Below are 13,758 nucleotides of genomic sequence, written 5' to 3' on the forward strand. Positions count from 1 at the left end.
TGAGGTTTCCTTCTCAGTTTATTCTGTACCCAGCATTAGGATGAAATGGTTCTCACCAATAAGGGCCACATGAGCCCTTCCTCGCGACCATGGTCCATGGCAAAGGGCAGGGCAGAGGGGGGCCTGGGTGGGAGTCCTTGTGAGGGACCAGGCAGGGGACTCAGATTCACAAGCACCAGAGGATGAGCAGGAGGCTGCCCCAGGCTGGAGGCCGACAGCGCCAGGCCAGGGGGAGGGTCAGGAGCTGCCCCGGATCCTTTCCATGTAGCTGCGCAGCTCCTCAGGGTCCTTCAGTCCCATGTCCTCGCACACCCAGCGGATGTCCTCCTCGCCCGCCACCAGGATGGACTGCACCGCAGGGGCCCCCACGGGCTCCTCGGGCAGCTGGGCTGGGGGTGCTGGCGCAAACGTCACAAACTCCACACGCCTCCGCCGCCCCCCAGCTTCCTTCCTGGTCAAAGTGCTTGAGGAGCTGGGGGTGCCCTCAGCAGGGGCCTGGGCCTGGGCCAGGGTCAGGGCCTCCCCTCCTCCCCCACTCTCGCAGGGGCAGCCCCCCTCCCCCTTGGGCAAGCCAGGGGACTGGCGGTCCAGCTGGCGGCTCAGTTCCTCCTGGTCAGTGCCCAGCCAGACCCAGTTGTGGGGCTGGGGGGAGGCGGGGTCGGCGGCACTGTCGGGAGGCTCCTTGCGCTGGTAGCGCAGCACGAAGACCACGCCATTGACCAGGAAGATGAGGATGGCCAGACAGAAGATGCCCAGCAGGGCGTACATGCCCAGTTCTAGGTCGGTGACCCGCTGAGGGGCGGGGACCATCTCCTCCTCTTCCTCCTCCTCCCTAGTTTCTGCCTCCTCCTTCCCCACCTCCTCCTCTGCCCGCTCAAACTTACTCCTCACATCCCCGCCGCCCCCGACACTGCCTGCCCACCGTCGTTCGCCACCCATGCTGGCCTCCGGGGCTGGTGAGCTCCGAGATGGGCTGGATGGGAGGGCAGGGGCCGGGGTGGGAGCAGGGGGCAGCCCTAGCCAGGCGGTGCCAGAGGCCAGGGGCACACGGTGGCGGCCCCGGCGGCAGGGCTCAGGTGGGTGCAGAGCCACGTGCAAGGGCAGCCCCTCAGCGCCTGCCCCACTCACCACCACCCCAAAATGGGCACCCTGCTCCTCGGCTGGCAGCACGGCACCGGGCTCCTCGGCTGAGACGGACAGTCCCAGGTCACGGTGGTCGTAGAGCTCAGCGGGGGCCAGGGTGTGGTCAGAAAAGGATAGCCATAGCGAAAGGGCCACCTCCTGTGGGGCACACAGACACGGGCAGAGACATGCGAGGGCACGCACGCATGCACACAGAGACCACTCCCACAGAGAGAGGCCACACGGAGGAGGAAGAGACCAGAGAGAAAACAGACACAAGCAGAGGGACAAACACAGGGAGAGAGGGGACATGCGTCAATCACCTGTCTGCCACTCAGCCCCAGGTCTGAGTCATTGGGAGGGTTCTCAGAGCCATCTAACAACCTCCCACTGCCACACTCCAGCCAGCCACTGCTTGATCACCTCCAGCCGCAGAGAGCTCACTACCTTACAGGGAGTCAGTCCTCATTCTGAAAACCCTAAGGTGAAGGGTGGAGGTACCGCCCATCTCCCCGTTACCAGCCCCCAGCTGGAGACGTTGACTTTATGCCCCTGGCCCCCAGCTGTCACCTGCTTTGGGGCTGGAAGGGCTGACACTGCCCAACTCGTGGCTGTGACCTCCCCGGGGTGGGCAGTACCCCGGCTCAGGGCCAGTGAGATGCCCATCACTGGCTGCACCCGCAACTCCAGCACGGAGACCTTGTCATCTGTCACTGCCAGCGCCTGCTCTCCCAGGATGGAGTCAGACAGCGGGGAGCGCACCTGAGGGTGAGATGGAGCTGGAAGTAGGCGGCCACATATGCAGACAGCCCCTCCCCCTGAGAACCCAGCACCCCTACAAAGGGAACTGGTCTGTGCTGCCAGCATCTGTTCAGACTCCTTTCCCACCCTTTGCACCCCACCCACATACCTGGACCCACACCTTGGAGACAGTTTCCTCCTCTCAAGACCTGCCCCCCTCCGACATAGCCAACTCCCGCCCTTCATACTTTGTGGACTTCCCCCATTTCACGGGCTGCCCTATTCTCACCCAGTCCCCCATACCACTGGGCTCATACCGCCCTTCCAACACTCTTCACACTTGACCGTGAACATTCTGGGGGTCATTTACAACCTTTTCAGGGCGTCTGCTCACCTCGATGGAGGTGACACCAGGCTCCCGGCCCACCAGGACGCGGCCTCCCTCCAGTGAAGCTACGCGCGGGTCCTGCACGCGGGCGTGCGGCGCCACGAGGTGGGACACGTCCAGCAGCCAGTCAGGGCCCAGCAGGTGGGTGAGGCGGCGGCCGCCGTCCAGCGGGTGGGCCGCGAAGGGAACGAGAAAGCGCACGCCGGCGCGCTGGTACTGCAGGCGGCAACTGCGAGCGCGGCGCTCGGCTTCGTCCGCCCCGATCGCCTCCGGCTCCGGCGCCCTGGGGTGAAGGGCGGCCCAGGGGCGGGGCTTCAACGCGGGCTCCGCCCTCCGCCGGCCGAGGCCCCGCCCACAGGAGATGCCTGCCTCCCCTAGGGCGCACGTACTTCAAGCTCCGCCCACAACCACACCTCTGTGGTCAGGCCCTTCCACCTGCGGGGCTCCGCGGCCCAATCCCGTTCCTGAATGGTGCCTGTGCCCATCCATCAGGCCGCTCTTGCCCGCCTCTGGCTCCTAATTGGAACTCCGGTTATGCTGGAGGCGAGGATACACTTTTCGCAGAACGCGAGGCCTCCCTCTCTGCAGGGTCTGGGAGTCCGGAATCCGGAGGCCTGAGGCCACCTCACCCATGGGCTCTGGTAGGATCCCCTCAATATTTACTGAGCTGGCTGCCATGTTAGGCTTTGAGGACACAGCAGTGAACAGACAAAACCACCGCCTTGGAGGATCATGTGGTCTATTCGAAAGTGATACGTACTACGGAGAAATGAGGCAGGGAAGGAGAGGAATGCAATCACCAACAGTGCTCAGAGGCTGGGTGCCAGGCAGGCAGCGGTAAAAGGAACCGCAGGCAACAGGGCAGTTTTTCAGACCCCAGCTGGGGCTTGTGGCTTGTGTTCCCTGCACCCTCTCTCAGTCCCACAGCGACTTCGCCAAGGCCAGCCAGCTTCCTCAGGGCTCCACTCACCCTTCCGCTGGGCCGGGTACCCTCCAGCCTCGGACCTGCTCGAGGGTGGTGTCAGTCAGCTCGATGCGCAGGGGCAGCAGCGGGGCCCACACAGTCAGCCGCAGCGCAGCCCGCAGCCGGCGCCACCAGAAATCCACCCGCACTCCCCGAGCGCCCCGGCTCTCCTGGCCAGCCACAAACACAGCGTCACAGGCCTCGGACACCTGGGAGAGGGCAGAGGGCAGGGGGTGGGCATAGCCAGGGCAGACAGATGTGGACCTGAGGGCAGCTCTGGCCCCATGCCATAAGGAGATAGAACTGAAATCATTCTGTCTTTTACTGTAATGCATGTCCTTCGATTAAGAATATTTCCCGAGTAACCCTCGTGGCTCAGCAGAAACGAATCTGACTAGTACCCATGAGGACACAGGTTCGATCCCTGGCCTCGCTCAGTGGGTTAAGGATCCAGAGAAGCCGTGAGCTGTGGTGTAGGTCACAGACGCCGCTCTGATCCCACATTGCTATGGCTATGGCATAGCCTGGCGGCTACAGCTCCAATTTGACCCCTAGCCTGGGAACTTCCACATGCCACAGATGTCCTAAAAAGCCACAAAAAAAAAAAAAAAAAATATATATATATATATATATATATATATATATATATATATATATATATATATTTCCCCGTGCCGCCAAGATCCACTCCCGCCGGGAGAAACCCACCCTTCCCTGAGTTCTGCTGGGGAAACTGGCTGTCTGCATACAACAAAATCTTTCTCCTGGCAGAAAAGAGTTTGGATCCCCAACTCTGGTTCCTCATTAGTGATGGCTTCTGGCTTTGGGGCTGGAGCTACCAGCTACAAGTGGGTAGGCAGAGACTGGGGGCAAGGCAGACCTACTACCCACAGAGAACCCTCAGGTAGGAACCACTTATACAGAGACCAAGTGTAGACATTGTTTGCAAAAGACACCTCCACTCAGGCAGCTAGGATTTAGGAAATGCAGGCTCCAGGCTTCCCCTTTTAGAACTTCAAAATGGGGAAACTTTCCCTGCCCCCTCCACCACTTTTTTAACCTCATGGATCATTACAAGGCTCCAATGATTACAGATGCCATTATTTTTTATCATTCTATAACTATTGTATTGTTGTTATAATAGCGGTGGCCACCATTGTTCCAGCTCCTGCTCTCTGCTGGATACTGTTTTAGAGTGCTTTTAATTCTTACAACACCCCTAAAGTAAATTCCCATTTTAAAGCTTAGGAAACTGAGGCTCAGAGAGGGTAAGAGACTTGTCTACAATCACACAGCCAGCTGATAACAAAGATGGGTTTCAAATGAACACTTTCCCACCCCAAAGTACATGCTCTTAACTCTCCCACATCAGTTGATTCGCCAATGCAATAATGAACTTGAAAGTGCCTGAGTTGGGGGCTAGGGGGTTACACAGCTTCCACTTGACTTTGAAGAGAAGCAGTAGGAACAAAAGCTGTGGTTCCCCTTATGAGGTTACTAGTGTCAAGAAGAAGCTGGTCTTGGAGTTCTCTTGTGGCACAGTAGGTTAAGGATTAGGCACGGTCACTGCAGTGGCTCAGGACACCGCTATGGCGCGAGTTCAATGCCTGGCCCAGGAGTTTCCACATGCTGTGGGTGCAGCCAAGACGCTGTCCTCTCGGGGACAGGAAGGAGGAAGGTTGTGTGTGCATCACGCACGCACAAATGCAAATGTGCCACTCACCTGCAGGACCTGTGTGTTGGCAGACTCACAGCCAATGTGCTCTGTCACTTCCACCAGAGCTCCGCCGCTGTCCACGGTGACAAGGCGCACGGGGATGCGACGTGGCACTCCAGTCAAGGGCGCTGTGTTCACCAGCTCTTCGGCCTAGGGGTGCAGCAGGAGCTCAGCCCAAGCTCCTCACCTCACTTGGCCCCCAGCCTGGCTGGGAAGACCTGGGGACCCCTTACCTTGGCCAGTGGGATGAGGGCTCTTATATCCCGCTCCGACACCAGGATCTCCCACACCATTTTGTCCTTCTCTGCTTCGGGGGCCTGGCCTGGGTACTCCAGCTGCCATGTGACAGGGCGAGTGACCGCCACACCCCCGCTAGTGCCATTCTCCACCAAAAAGTCCACCCACAGGAACTCGGACAGTTCCAGGGGGCTGCTGGCCAGAAGAGAGAGAATCTGAGTGCTTGCTAGTGGCCCGGCACTGTTACGAGCACTTCCTGTATTCAGGAGGTAGGGTCTTAGGACTATCCCCATTGTACAGAAGAGGAAACTGAGGTACGGAGGTTATTTAACACACCCAAGGTCACACAGTGAAAAGTGGCAGGGCTGGGACTAAACCCAAGCATCCTGGCTTCAGAGCCCAAGTTCTCATCGCTTTTTGCCTCTGCGAGATCCACACAGTCATTTGACCGTCCCCTCCAAGGCCCCCTCCACTGGGACGTCTGCCTTCCAGAGCCATCAGGGTGACATAAAGCACCGATGTCAATTTCTGCCAAGGAGGACGATTCCTTTCCAAGCTCCAGAACTGGTTCTCAACTCCCTGAATAATGCATAACCTCACGGCCTCCTTTAATGAAGCACCTACTGTGTGCTAGGAACTGGCCTAGATGCTTGCCATGTGGTATCTTATTTTCACAAACCCTAAGGGATGCATCATTAACCCCATTTCATGAGGAAACAAGCTCTGCTGCAAGTTAACTGGCTCACCTAAGTTATTTATGCCTTAAGTGTAAGACGCAGGATTCAAACAGAGGCTACCAAGCCCACAGCCTTGACTGAGACTCAGAGCATGAATAAGAAGAGTTCATAAGTGTTAAGAATGGCGACTGGGGAGTTCCCGTTGTGGCTCAGTGGTAATGAACCTGATTGGTATCCATGGGGACGCAGGTTAGATCCCTGGCCTCGCTCAGTGGATGAAGGATCCAGCCTTGCCACGAGCTGGGGTGTATGTTACAGACATGTCTCGGATCTGGCGTTGCTGTGGCTGTGGTGTAGGCTGGCAGCTGCCACTCCGATTCAACCCCTAGCCTGGGAACCTCCATATGCCGCATGTACAGCCATAAAAAGCAAAAAACAAACAAAAACTGCAATTGGGCTTTGGGGGGAATATTAATGGCCCAGAAAAAGGGACTTATTTGTTGGTGGGACGTGGGGGAATGGCTGTGAGGTCTGTGACCAGGTGGCCAGAATAGGTTGCCATCACCTGGAATCAGAGTGACTGTCCCTGGCACGTGCCTGGGGACAGATAAATGGTAGCTGAATGAACGAAAGCTATATCTGCTTTGTGCTGCCTCCTTGAAGGAGTCTGCTTTTGTGCCTGCCTACGTGGGAATATGGAGGCAGCGTGGCAGCCCCCTCCCCTCGGGCCCCCTAGCGCTCCAGGACCACCCTGCCCTGCTCTGCCCCTCAGGGAAGGCAAGTACCCACCTGGAGTCTGGCCCCGCGGGGCTGGCCCGGTGGCAAGTGATGAGGGTGGTATGGTGCTTGGAGCCCTTGAAGCGGTCCATCTTGGCAGTCCAGAGGGTGGGCTGGGCCAGGCGGGCAGCTGTCACATGCAGCCCCTTCTTCACCTTGATCCTGGGGGAGCAGACACGGGTCCAGTTTGTCAGGGGCGGGGGTGGGGGGGGCAGGTTGCTGAAGTGTGGGCTGGGTTGGGAGAGGAAGGCAAGGGGGCTCTGGTCCGAATCTCCTCCTCACCATCTTCCGACCCAGAAGGACCCCCATCTCAATGCAGGTCGTGCCACACAGCTGTCCCTCACTCAAAGACCTCTTATGCCTCCCCGCTGCCCACAAGGTCAAGTCTTAGCCTGGCAGTCGAGGCCCTCCAGGGTCTGGTCCAGTTCCTTCTTCGGCTCTGACATCTCTCCAGGCACTCACTCTTAGCTTCAGCGACACCCAAAGTACACGACGCCTATGCCCTTTGTGCCTCTAAGCCTTGGCTCAACCTGTGCCATCAGCCTGGTCTGACCTTCCTTTCTGCACCTGCTCATTCTTCAAGTCTCCAGCAACTCAGATACCATTCCCTTCAGAAAGCTTTCCCTGTGGCAGGATGAATCTCCCCTTCCTCCACCCCCTACACCGAGCTCCCGCAGCTCTTCGTATGTAAGCCGGTCTGTGCCCATCCAGCCCTCTTCCCTGCCACCGGGGGTCCCTTCATGCCAGAGGGGGGACTGGGTCTTACTCATCTCTGAAGCTCCAGAGTGGAGACACAGGGCTTGGCATGTTTAAGTGTCTAGGAAAGATCTGATGATGATGCAAGTGAGCATAGAAGGGTGTGAGCAGCAGGAGATGGGACAAGTCCCTTAGAGACACAGGGACAGGACACATACAGACCCAGTTATGGGATAGGCAAGGCACACTCTGCAAATCTTTGGCAGTGAGGTTGGGGTAGGGGGCTGTTCAGGGAGGGGGGACTTCCTGCAGAAAGGGACTTGAAAAGGAGGGGCCTTGACGAAGGGAAGGACCAGCTCTGTCCAAACGCTAGGGACCTGTGGTGACAGTGGCAAGCAGAAGATACAGATGAATGAAACTGGGGCAAATACCTCTCCCAGGGCATCAGAACATTAACCACCCCCAGGCACTGCACTTTCCGGTTTCTAAGCCTCTCCTGTTGTTCCTCCTCCCTGGAACCGTGGCTGTCCTGTGAGCAACGTCAGTCCCACGACGAAGGACTCTCAATTAAGTGCTAGAGGGTAGGGAGCTTCCTACTTCTGATTCCAAGTTCAGGGCTGCGCCCAATCACCGGGGCCTGCCGGCTGCCAGGGCAATCCCAACACTTGGCCTGGACAGGGGTTGCTGGTTCTATGTTCTGCAGAGGTCAAGGATGCTAGCAAGGACTCCAGGAGGCGGAGACCCTTGCTCAGTCTTCAGCAGATCCCTGCCTCTGACCCACTCCCAGGGCCCGATGCTCACCTCAGGGTCAGGACGCTGGCTGTGAAGTTGTGCCGAAGCAGGAGGGTGGCACTGAAGAGCTGGCCAGGCCTCACGGGCACGTCGGGCACCCGGAGTGTCACTGCCTCATCCAGGGGCACCTCTTGGTACTGTGGGGGATCTGCTGGGCGCAGCTCCACACTGCCCACGGGGAGGGCCTGCTCCTGGGGGTCTTCCTCCCTGCCAGGGTCACAGCCCCCAGGGCCCTCGGCTGCCAGCTCCAGTGTGTAGGCCAGCTCGGCTCGTGTGGCCGAGCCCTGGGAGAACCAGTGTGAGGGGAACTCCAGCTCCACCACGCAGGCACCCAGGGATGGCTGCAAGGACACAGGGACCATCCAAGGTTGGCTTGCTGGGGGAAGGGAGTCCTAGCAGCCAGGGCAGGAACCCTAGCACTGGGGGGGCAGTTCGTGAAAGCAGGGCCAGCATGGGCCAGGGACGCATCCCAGGTGACACAGCCAACTGGCGATGTGACTGGGTCTTAGCACACATTCACTGGCCAATCGTTTACCTTTGGGAACAGCCTCATTCCAAAGTGAGCCCAACGCCTCCCCCGTCATGCTCCAGGACCACCCCGATGACAACTCAGGAATCTCAGAAGCCCAAAGCCCACAGAACCCTTCTCTCCAGGGGATTCTCATGCCAGATCCCAAGAGTGGAAATTGCAATAATCAAAGGAAGACTAACATATTATAGACACTTGCTGATGGATTGCTGTTGTGCCAGGGATTGTGCTAAAAGCTATTCTTGCATCCATCTCAGGTTTTTTTTTTGTTTTTTTTTTTTCCTTTTTCGGGCTGCACCAGTGGCATACGGAGGTTCCCAGGCTAAAGGTCGAATCGGAGCTCTAGCTGCTGGCCTATGCCACAGCCACAGCAATGCCAGATCCAAGCCATGTCTGCAACCTACAGTGCCTCTCACAGCAACGCCGGATCCTTAACCCACTGAGCAAGGCCAGGGATCAAACCTGTGTCCTCATGGATACTAGTAGATTCATTTCCGCTGAGCCACCAAGGGAACTCCATCTCAGTTATTCTTTATGGCAACCTCACGTGAGGTGAGAATTGTCATTATCCCATTTTACTGATGAGAAAACTGAGTCCCAGGGAGCTTAAGTTACTTGCTCAAAGTCATGTACATTGGACTGAACTCTTTAACGGGCCCTAAATAACCATTTCACAGGGCTCCATGACAGCTAGCAGAGCAGGAATGCAGTCAGGCGGTCCGTGACCCCCACCCCAAACTTCCCAGAAGTGGTGAGCCCTCTCTTGCATACTCCGAGACCACCTTCTGGCTGGCACAGAAGCAGGGCCATCCCAGGGGGCGCCCTCCCACTGACCTGGAATCGGCAGGCTCGGTGAGCAGTGCCTGCGGGGTGTGTGGCATGGAGTCGGGCACAAGGTAGGCTGCCAGGCCCCGGAGGCCAATCCTGCCCTTTGAGGTGGAAGAGGACGCGGGCGTGGGGTTCTGCTGGAGTCACGGCCGCTTCCACTGACACGGCCCGCACATCCCATGGGACTGGCCGTCGGTGTGGTACAACGACCCGAGGAGGGACCACCTGGAGGAAGAAGGGGATTGGGTGGGTGCGGGTGCTCGATAAAGCAGTTGCTGGGGAGAAGCAAGCTCTGGAAAGACAGGGTGCCAGCCTTCCAATTCCAGGCTGGCAGGAGAGAGCCTTTATGGGCCTCCTTTTCCCCTTCTGGAAAACAGGGAGCAAAGCAAGGGCTGGGGAAGGGCCCTGAGAGACCCCGCCTCCCCCGACAGCAGACCTCAGCCTGTGTCCCGTTAGCCCAGGAGACTCTGGCAGCCCCTCCTTACCTGCTGAGTGGCGAAGGGTGGGTAGGAAGCCCGGAGAAGTGGCTGGGCCCTGGGCCAGGGCTGCAGGAGCAGAAAGGTCTCAGATCGGGAGCTCAGAGAGGAGTTGGCAGGTGGGTACTGGCCCACTTGCTGCACACGGAAGTGCTCGGGGGCATCCAGGAGCTCCAGGGCTGCCGGCAGGTAGACTGGGTCCAGGGGGCCCTGGTCACAGTCCACTGAAGAGGATGAAGGGGGTTTTAGGAGTTCCCTGGTGGCTCAGCGGGTTAAGGACCCGGCATTGTCACTACTGCAGTTTGGGTCGCTGCTGTGATGCAGGTTTGATCCCTGGCCTGGGAACTTCCAGCCTTGGGTGAGGCCAAGTAAGAGAGAGAAGGGGTAGAGATAGTGAGTGGGCAGGGGCTGAATTTAACTTTGTCCTGCGGCATAGCAGTGGTGGCAATGGAGGGAGAAAAGGGTGAGAAATATCCCCTCCTTCCAGGATGTGGGAGGAGTTGCCCCATTTCACTGATGAGGTAACTGAGGCCAGGATTTGAAACTACATCCAGGACTGACTGCCAGCTTCTGAGTCATGCCTTCTTCTGCCTTCCACAGACCCAGGCCTCCCTCCCTCTAGCAGAACCTTCTCAAGATCCCCTCCTCCCCTATTCCTGCCCTCTTCCAACCTGCCTCTGACGTCAAAGCCTTTGTGGGGTACGGCTCTCCCCAGACAGGGTCTAAGTGGTAAAGGATGGTGACAGGGTGAGGTCTGTATAAGTAGAGACCCCTTCTCTGCCCCTGGTCCTCGGCCAGACATTTTGGGCATCCACCCTCCCTCCCACGGGGCATCATCACCATGGCAACCTCGCACTGGTTTCCCAAACTTGCTTCCTTCTACCCCACCCCACCCGGGGTTATTGGAGTGCAAGTCTAGGTTGGGGGAGGAAGGCGGAGAGTCAAAGAGGTCCACCATCAGAAGGGCAAAGGACCCTAAGACCATATAGAGTTTGTACCAACAGACTATTAATTAGCCCTAATAATCACAACATTAACAATCACTAACATAAATACACAGGCTACTATTTTATTCATTTATTTGTTTTTTTGTCTTTTTAGGGCCATCCATGGCATATGTTAGTTCCCAGGCTAGGGTTCGAATCGGAGCTGTAGCCGCTGGCCTACGCCACAGCCACAGCAACTCGGGATCCGAGCCGAGTCTGCGACCTACACCCCAGCTCACCGCAACGCCGGATCCTTAACCCACTGAGCGAGGCTAGGGATCAAACCCACATCCTCACGGATGCTAGTCGGGTTCATTAACCGCTGAGCCATGACGGGAACTCCTGGGCTACTATTTTAAACACTTTACTTGCACTAACTCTTCTGGGTTTTGTAATAGCTCTGAGAGCTAGATTCTATTACTATTAATCCTGTTTTCTGGTTGTAGAAAATGAAGCTGAGAACTTCAAGCACTTGCCTGGGCTCCCACAGCAGGAACGCGGTGGAGCTGGGAGTCAAAGCCCAGGCACCAACCACTACAGGAGCCTGCTGTCCATCATGCCCCCTGTAGGCTTCACTAGACTGTGGGTCTCCCCTCTTCTGCTGGGTGGCACCTTCCTCCTTCAGGGCCAAGAGGGAATGTCGCCTCCTTTTTAAGGAAGCCCTCCTTGATGGTTTGCCCTCCCACCAGTCCCCTCAGTCTTTTGCACCCCTGCTTGCCTCCTCTAAAGTAGTTAGTTATCTTCTGTGTGTCCAGCCTTGTCTTATGCATCCCGTTATCCCCATCCCTGGAGAGGATGTTCTGGGAGCCTGGAGACCTGCGTTTATGTCCTAATTCTGCCTCGATGAAGCTTGGCTCCGTCATTTAACATCTTGGAGCCTCAGTTTCCTCACCTGTGGGACGAGCATTTAGTGACCCCGAGCATTTGGTGACACTATGGATGGGGAGGGCTTTGTAAACTGTGGAGCACTGTCTGGAGGAGGGGTTAGGGCTGCTGCATAATGGATGAGACCAGGCTTTCCTGATCTCTCTGTGTAAAGGGTTATTAGGGCTCCTGCTGGGTCCCCTGGGGAGGGGAGCAGGTGGCTAAAAGCAGTCTTAGAGCCAGCTCGCTCTCAGCCCCACTGCTGGGCTGGGGGCCTTGATGGTTTCAACCTCCTTCAAGACCCTCCCCACCGAGGAGCTTGTGGCTGAGAAGCTCTACCAGCCCCCAAGTGTAACAGGTGAGGGACCGTGGCTCCCTGGGGGCAGACCCTGGCTTCTGGTCCTCCTCCTGCTCCATTGCCTGGATAATTACAAGATGCTGTGCGGCCTGACTTCCACGGATTCCCATACCCAGAGCTCATCTCTCTTGTGGGAACAAGGGGGGTAGAGAATGCCTCACTGTCCCCACTCTCTGTGGCGTCACCCACCAAAGCATCCTCAGCCCATGCCAAGGGCAGTCTGACTCCCAGCTCCTGGTACTCCTGCGCCTTCCTCCAGTGATCCCCATAAGTACTCAGGAAGGCACGGATGGGGCAATCCCCGGAGCCTCCAAGGTCAGAGAGCTCCCTGGGGGCAGGGGAGGCGAATCTCACAAGTCCTGGGCAAAGGGACTGCTCCCCTTCTGTGAGGGCTGGGATGATGGTTGGAGGGAGCCACAGAGCTACAGCGCTCAGGATGGCAGATAGGAATTTGGTGCGTGCGGGGCAGGGGGCAGCCAGGTTAGGCGTCCCGGCTGGAGGGAAAGCTCGCGGAAGGAGAGGGGGACCCCACGCGGGTGGGAGGATGGCTAGGAGAGCTCCGGGACCCGGCTGATCCTGGGTCTTGGGTCAGGAAGGAGTTGCCGGGTTAGGCAAGTGAGGGAAGCAACAGAGACGCGTGGCTGTGGGCGAGAACCGGGGCTGAGACCTCGCCAACCCTCAGGGCACGATGCGGGGAGACCCCGCTCTGGGTTTCATCTGAAAACTCGCAGGCTCCCGGCTCCCCGGTATCCCTCACGCCTGGCCTCGGCCCGGGCCCAGAGGCCCCTCGCCCCGCCCCGCCCCTCCCCTCCCGCTGACCTCTCACGACGTCCAGGGCGAGGGCCACCAGGAGGCAGAGCCAGGGGCCGCAGGGCCCCCGGGGAGCCGCTGCCGCGCGCCCGGCCATCCTGGCGCACATCCTTCCCACGGAGGCGGGGACTAGGCGGGCGGCTCAGGTGGCCGCTGTCCGCCCGGCATCTCCCGGCCCGACCCGGCCGACTGGGTCCGTTCCGCCGCCCGCCGGTCCGCCGGTCAGCCCGCCCCGTGGCTGCAGTTCCCAGACAATGGAGCGGGAGCAGGAGCAGGAGCTGGAGCAGGAGGGTGGGAGGGAGCGAGCGAACGCGGCAAACGGGCAGCCCCTCCGCCCCGTCGGGTCCTAGTGCCCTACGGATCTCGAACCCCGTGCTAGAGGTCGGGCAGAAGGCCACATCCTTGGGGACTAAACAGCGGGGCACCGACTTGTCTCTGCCTAAAGGGACACGGATGCATTCGGCTTGCTTCCTCTGGGAAGCTCCTGACCGAGGAGGAAAAAGCCATCTTCTCTGCCTCACCCCCACCCCACCAGCAGCTCACCTATAAAGGCATCTGACACCTGAACCAGAATCCAGGGACATAAGGAGCTGGGCTCGGAATGGAAAAAGGAAGAAATGGGGGCGGGGAGGCACAGGGCCAGGTGACAGCTGCCTGGGTCAGCCCTGACTGAGGAAGCACTCTAGTTTCTGCCCAGCCCCATCCCTGGGAGAAGCCTGTGAGCCTAGAAAGGGTGAGGGCTGCTCTCTGCCCCCATGGAAGGCCTGCTTCCCAGGTCTGGCCTCCTGGTACAGCC

The 13,758-nt window shown here is 58.5% G+C and overlaps 1 protein-coding gene and 1 long non-coding RNA gene across 3 annotated transcripts; one reads left to right on the plus strand and one right to left on the minus strand.

Annotated features, from left to right (window-relative positions):
* On the minus strand, window positions 1–13,248 carry TMEM132A (transmembrane protein 132A). 2 transcript variants are annotated; one of them, XM_047775617.1, is made up of 11 exons: window positions 12,972–13,248; window positions 9,954–10,168; window positions 9,475–9,693; window positions 8,121–8,452; window positions 6,636–6,785; window positions 5,166–5,361; window positions 4,939–5,082; window positions 3,222–3,424; window positions 2,258–2,534; window positions 1,693–1,884; window positions 1–1,281 (listed from the first exon to the last, which is right to left on the minus strand). In XM_047775617.1, the coding sequence occupies exons 1-11, from the start codon at window positions 13,069–13,071 to the stop codon at window positions 238–240; spliced, it is 3,072 nt and encodes a 1,023-aa protein (XP_047631573.1). In that variant the 5' UTR covers window positions 13,072–13,248; the 3' UTR covers window positions 1–237. The 2 variants fall into 2 exon arrangements, with proteins under 2 accessions (XP_047631573.1, XP_047631572.1); XM_047775616.1 differs by having other exon boundaries at window positions 5,166–5,364.
* Window positions 2,323–11,671, plus strand: LOC125125114 (uncharacterized). The gene is made up of 2 exons (XR_007134366.1): window positions 2,323–2,392; window positions 11,377–11,671. It is a non-coding gene; the product is annotated as an uncharacterized LOC125125114 (long non-coding RNA).
* Window positions 13,249–13,758: the final 510 nt, after the last annotated feature.

Source organism: Phacochoerus africanus, chromosome 4 (genome assembly GCF_016906955.1).
Source record: "Phacochoerus africanus isolate WHEZ1 chromosome 4, ROS_Pafr_v1, whole genome shotgun sequence".
NCBI classification, from domain to species: domain Eukaryota; kingdom Metazoa; phylum Chordata; class Mammalia; order Artiodactyla; family Suidae; genus Phacochoerus; species Phacochoerus africanus.

Coding starts and splice junctions, on each gene's coding strand:
- TMEM132A (XM_047775616.1), bottom strand. CDS start 13,071: ATGTGCGCCAGGATGGCCGGGCGCGCGGCAGCGGCTCCCCGGGGGCCC. Junction 6,786..8,120: donor GCCAGCGTCCTGACCCTGAG/GTGAGCATCGGG, acceptor CTGCTCCCCCAG/GATCAAGGTGAAGAAGGGGC. Junction 5,365..6,635: donor CCCGCGGGGCCAGACTCCAG/GTGGGTACTTGC, acceptor TCTTCTGGCCAG/CAGCCCCCTGGAACTGTCCG.